General features: G+C 33.7%; 1 protein-coding gene across 1 annotated transcript in view; it reads left to right on the forward strand.

Moving 5' to 3' along the window:
* Nucleotides 1–3,910, forward strand: part of LOC107551587 (cytosol aminopeptidase-like) — a 12,312-nt gene extending 8,402 nt beyond the window's left edge. Inside the window, exon 13 of the mRNA XM_016233251.1 lies at nucleotides 3,311–3,910. Within this exon, the coding sequence (XP_016088737.1) occupies nucleotides 3,311–3,497 (187 nt within the window). The 3' untranslated portion in view covers nucleotides 3,498–3,910. The remainder of the gene's footprint in view (nucleotides 1–3,310) is intronic.
* The last annotated feature ends 2,314 nt before the right edge of the window (nucleotides 3,911–6,224 follow it).

Below are 6,224 nucleotides of genomic sequence, written 5' to 3' on the forward strand. Positions count from 1 at the left end.
AGGCAAGTGAGGCCTGCAGTTCTTTAGATGTTGTTCTGGGTTCTTTTATGACCTCCTGGATGAGTCGTCGTTGCACTCTTGGTAGGCCGGCCACTTCTGGGAAGGTTCACCATTGTTTCAAGTTTTCTCCATTTGTGGATAATGGCTCTGACCGTGGTTGAAACCTTTTCACGGCACTGTACATACACACACATACAGTGGGTACGGAAAGTATTTAGACCCTCTTAAATTTCTCACTCTTTGTTATATTGCAGCCATTTGCGAAAATCATTTAAGTTCATTTTTTTTCCTCATTAATGTACACACAGCACCCCATATTGACAGAAAAACACAGAATTGTTGACATTTTTACAGATAATGTCAACAATTCTGTGTTTTTCTGTCAATATGGGGTGCTGTGTGTACATTAATGAGGAAAAAAAATTAACTTAAATGATTTTAGCAAATGGCTGCAATATAACAAAGAGTGAAAAATGTAAGGGGGTCTGAATACTTTCCGTACCCACTGTATATACACCATACACCATATACATATTAGTCTATTTAAAAATAAGCCTGCATGTGAAATGCTATCTTTCTGTATTTCATCGACTGATCCGGGGTGTGGGGACTCTCATGTTAATTTCTACATTTTCAGGCTCATTTTCCACTAGAAAACTTACAACTGCAGTCATGCACACCACGGAATTTTAAATCACTAACAAACACAAAATTTTAGCTAACATGATTATTTCCATTCTAGTGGGACTTGTACCTGCAAATGTTCAAGTTGGTTGAGTAGCCTTTGTTAAAGCAAGAGTCTTCATGCATAGCTTATGCTGTACAACTATATTATTTCATTTATCCTCTTTGAAAACAAAATATCTGTGAAATTTCCAGACATGAAAACGTTTTTCGCACCAGGAAGCATCGTAATAAATTTACTGTAGTAGCGTGTATATGGGTGTTAATAATTGTAGATGGGTGTTATTTGCGCACGCAACAGCAGGCGGCTCACGTGAGTCAACGTGTCAACAGAACCAGGAACTATGCAGCGCTAAATATATAGCGTTATGTCAAAATACTAATTTATTATGAAACATGTCAAAATACTAATTTATTTAATTTTAAATGAAACAAAATTTAATCCTGATAGTATTCTCAGTTTTTACAAAATGTAACCCATAATCTGAATACTTTGTTTTTGATGTAAATAAAATAAAATATATATATATATATATATATATATATATATATATATATATATTAATCATATAAAATGCAAAATATATATATATATATATATATATATATATATATAATTCATATCAAATGCAGTAAATACTCTAACCAAATGGAATTTTGGCTGCACTGAAACTCTTCAGTATGTTTCACCCCAACTTCCTGTTTCAGTAGAAACAAAAATGTCTATACCAGAAAGAGAAATCTGTTCGCAAACCATTTTATAAGGGTCTTCATTCCAAGGATGCACTAAATTGATTAAAAAAAGAGAGATTTAAAGTTATATTTCAGATTTTCTATTCATTGAACATTCCTTAAAATGGAAATGCATCACAAAATATTTAAGCATCACAACCGTTTTCAAATGTGATCATAATACAAAAATGTTGCTTGAGCACCATTTTACCATATTAGAATGATTTCTGAAGGATCATGTGAAACTGAAAAGTGTGGCAGCCGTATTCTACATTAGTAGAATATAGGGAGGGATGCAACGACAGAATTATTTTTGGCCGATACCGATTTTAACAAATAACTATTGGTCAATTCCGATACCGATATTGGTCAATTGCATAAAGCAGGGCTTTAAAGAAAAGATTGGTTCGCTCCGAGCAGAATCGGTATTTGAACGTTTCTGTTCCTGCGTTCCTCTGTGAAACCCGTTTGAGTAGAAAACATACAGGTTACTAATATTATTTTTAAAACTTTTTCTTTGCCAATTATAATAATAATAAAAATTAAGTACAGCGTTTAATTTACTCAAAAAGAAAAAAAATCATGAAGAGAGTCTTGAATGATCTCTCTTAGTCATAGCCAATACAGCATAATCTTTTCTAGATTTACCAAAGACCAAATGTATTAAACAAAAGAAGAAACTTTCAACGCAATGTCAAAGAACTGTCAAATAATTTTTTTTCAAGACATTTAAAAATGTTTCAGCATGGATAAAAAAAAAAAACGCTACTCCTGTAAGAGTTTTGAGAGGAAAAAAACAGCCTAAATTAGTAGGCTGTATGTTGCATTTTATTATTACATTCAGAAATAATGTAGGCTAAAATAATGGTAAATAAAAGCAAAATTACAAACACAATTAGGCTATTTTAGTTCCCTTGTCTCCACAGCAAATCCTCTAAAGTTGTATTTAGGCTAAATATAAGTGTCAAGCCAAAACAAATTAATTTAAAAATGAAACTGAAGCCTACCTCTCTCATTCTGCACGTATCCAAATGTTTCCATATTTACAAAGTATCCGGATGCTAACCTATTATTTATTATGTAAACTATAGGCTTCGTTCTTCACTCGCATTATCGATGTAAAACATCATCCTTCACATATAGGCTATATCAGCAGTGAGGCGCTGGTCACACTGAACGGCACAGACTGTAGGCCCCTGTTTTGTCTGTTCACAGAAATGCTGCAGGTGTGTGATGTGACCTTGTGTGAATCCGTGTTCTACACTGGTTTCAAACAAAAAGCTGCATATTACCTGCATTTCATTTTGACTTAAATGTAGGCTTAATGCTTGGCGGTTCGTGACATATCCTTGGATAAACTCTAACGCCGGTGCATTGCCATTGTGACTTCCCGATGATGAATTTACACGTTTGCGAAGTCATGTTTGCTTATGGCCGTACTATGCCGTCTGACAAACTATATTTTGTACAGATTTTATTTTGTTTTGGCAAGTATTTAATTATTTTTCCCAGAGATAAATGTTGAATTATGCAACAGACATGCAACTCGTTGTCTCCATGCAGTTAATTAATAAACCATCAGTATTGGCCCTTTTCATGCTATTTCCGATATGCCGATGGCTTTAAAATAATAAAAAATCGGCCGATAAATATCGGCGGCTGATACATCGGTGCATCCCTAGTAGAATACAATTATTTTTCAACATTACTGTTTTTACCTTATTTTTGATCAAATAAATGCTGTCTTTGTGAGCATAAGAGACTTCTTTCAAAACATTTAAAATTCTTACCAACTCCAAACTTTTGGACAGCAGTGTATTTTTTCTGTAATCCGTAGTAATTACTGTGCTTGATTTTGGTTGCCATAACATTGAACTGGTCTGTGACCTCACAGTTCAGGTGGCGCCTGCACTGCCGCAGCCTTCCTGAGAGAGTTTGTGACCGCTGATCATTGGGCTCATCTCGACATTGCCGGCGTCATGACCAATAAGGATGAAGTTCCATACCTGAGAAAAGGAATGTCTGGAAGACCTACACGTACGTTGGTGGAGTTTGCTGCTGGTTTGGCCTCTGAACCCTAATGTGACCATTGTGACGTTTGACTTGGCTGCCAGAAGTACAGTATATCCATGATGATCAGTGTTCAGAATGATTATAAATACGATTGCTGCTGAAATTAGCAGACGCTTAGCAACAAGTGATCAACACAGTGAAAGAATAAAAAAATAAAAAAAGTCATGGCTGAGGTATTTTTATGGCACAAGAAGAAACTTTTAGTGCCAAGAACCGAAAACAGTATCTAATGGAAACTGCTGACAAGCATTGCTAGAACCTGCCACACTGTTGCTAAAATCTAGTTACTTTGTAACAAGCAACAACTGAAACTAGAGAATGAAAGACCAGTTTGCTGGACTGCAAAAACTGTAAAGTGGTATTGTATAAATGCACAAAATACAAGGTCAATAAAGTCACGTGGCAATGAAGATTGTGGTAAATGTCACGATGAAAGACTGGTGTGTTGGTTTATTTTTACCTTGAAAACACTTGAAATACAAGTTGTATTATCTAAACAAATGAAAACTATTTTCATAAATTATGATGTTTCATTAAACTAGATTTATGCTTAAAAACTAATGTGGCACCTTGTTTTGCCATGTTAATATTGAAATGAACTTAAAAGTATATTTATTTCATGATTTGCTCACAGTCATGTCATTTCAGACTTGTATGACTTTTGTAAAATAAAATAAAAAGTTATTGGTTTATAAAAGATAACAGTTTTGGTTGCCGTTGACTTCCGCTATATATATATACAGGTGCATCTCAATAAATTATAATATCATGGAAAAGTTCATTTATTTCAGTAATTCAACTCAAATCGTGAAACTCGTGTATTAAATAAATTCAATGCACACAGACTGAAGTAGTTTAAGTCTTTGGTTCTTTTAATTGTGATGATTTGGCTCACATTTAACAAAAACCCACCAATTCACTATCTCAACAAATTAGAATACTTCACAAGACCAATAAAAAAACATTGTAAATGATGACAGAGTTGAAATTTTTGGCTGATCTGTCGTTTTAAATGGTGCTTTCTAATGTATTCCCAGCCATGTTTAAATATTTACTGTATGTGTCCTATGCAGAGGTAATGTTTGAGAAGAAAAAGACTATTCATGTTATTTAGGTGATTATGGAGAAACTTTTGAACTCAATAACTGGAACTTGAAAAGTGAGTAGCTTTGTACACCGCTAGATGGCTTTGTGAAAGTGAATGGAGGAAGAAGAGAAGGCTTATGTTATCTCAGAATGTTCAGTGTTGTGTCAGCTGGGCCTGAGCACTCATTTACACACAAAACAGGACAATTTACTGGAATGAAACCCTCTCACACCATGCCTCTTTGTGTGTTTCTAACTTTAGGAACATTCTAACTATCCTCCAGGGACACAGTTGCTAAAAGATGTCTCCAGACATTTGTAAAATCTCACAAAAACTAACTTTTATCATATCCTCAAAGATAAAAGTAAAATGGTTTTCTTTTCTAATGTTGGTTTGGATTTGTCTGTATGAATTCTAATTTAAACTAGGTTTAGCAGGAGTGTGTTTTGAAGACGTTAGATCGGACGTTGTGCTGTAAGCTGATGTGGAATTTGTGCAATAAACTTAATCTGAAAAGCGGGTCGAGATGGAGAGGAGAACGATTGTTCTAACAGCGCAGAGGTTTAAGCACGCGTGCCCTGCTTTCATCCCACAATCCCCCTTTACAACCCAAATATCCTCTTTACACACATACACCATCCTTACCTATGTATTCTAATGAACAACACTGCATTAGTTGCCTTATTTTCTTCATGATAGAATTTTGATTAAGTAACTTTACCTTTTAGAACTGTTTTACCACTTTTTAGTAGTGCTGTCAAACAATTAATAGCGATTAATCACATCCAAAATAAGCGTTTTTGTTTACATAATATATGAGTGCTGTGTCTATTTATTATGTATATATAAATACACACATGCATGTATATATTTCAGAAAAATGTTTAAATATTAAATATATTTATAATAAATTATATGGATATAAATATAGACATGTAAATACATGTAAATGTTTTCAAAATATATACTGTATGTGTGTGTATTTATGTATACATAATATACACAGAACACACATGTATTATGCAAACAAAAACTTATTTTGTATGCGATTAATCGTGATTAATCATTTGACAGCACTACTTTTTGGACAGTATTGCCGATTTGATTAAAATAGAGTATATTCAGCAAAACTGTCTAAAACAATTAAAGTATTGCCAATTATAGCTATTTTACTACAAGTTTACTTTTTAGGTGCAGTATTGCCTATTATGTTACATCTATTATACTACAAATTCACCTGTAAATTTACTTTTTAAATGCAGTACTGCAGACTAAGTTCCATTTATTTTACTACAAGTTTACTTTTTAGTAAGAACGTCTCGGGATATGAGAGTATAGAGTTATATGTATGAGATTTGTGCAAGGCTGAGACAAAGAGGGATCAGCTTTGATGACAGTTCAGAAGTGCAGCCAGAGGACAAGGTCACCCGCATACAGTCAAAATATACTCTTTGCTATTTTGTTTCATCTTTTGTTAAAGTGGGTAAGTTTGTGGTAAATGAAGAGCTGATATCCACATCACCAATCTCTGGAATCATTAAAACATTTTAATAATGTGCATTTGGGAACTGCACAATGATGAGGACTGAAAGATAATTAACATCTATTCATTCAACACACGTTATCCAATATTTCTTTTATATATATA

The sequence above is a fragment of the Sinocyclocheilus grahami genome, unplaced genomic scaffold, assembly GCF_001515645.1.
Source record: "Sinocyclocheilus grahami isolate Dianchi unplaced genomic scaffold, SAMN03320097.WGS_v1.1 scaffold427.1, whole genome shotgun sequence".
Taxonomy (NCBI): domain Eukaryota; kingdom Metazoa; phylum Chordata; class Actinopteri; order Cypriniformes; family Cyprinidae; genus Sinocyclocheilus; species Sinocyclocheilus grahami.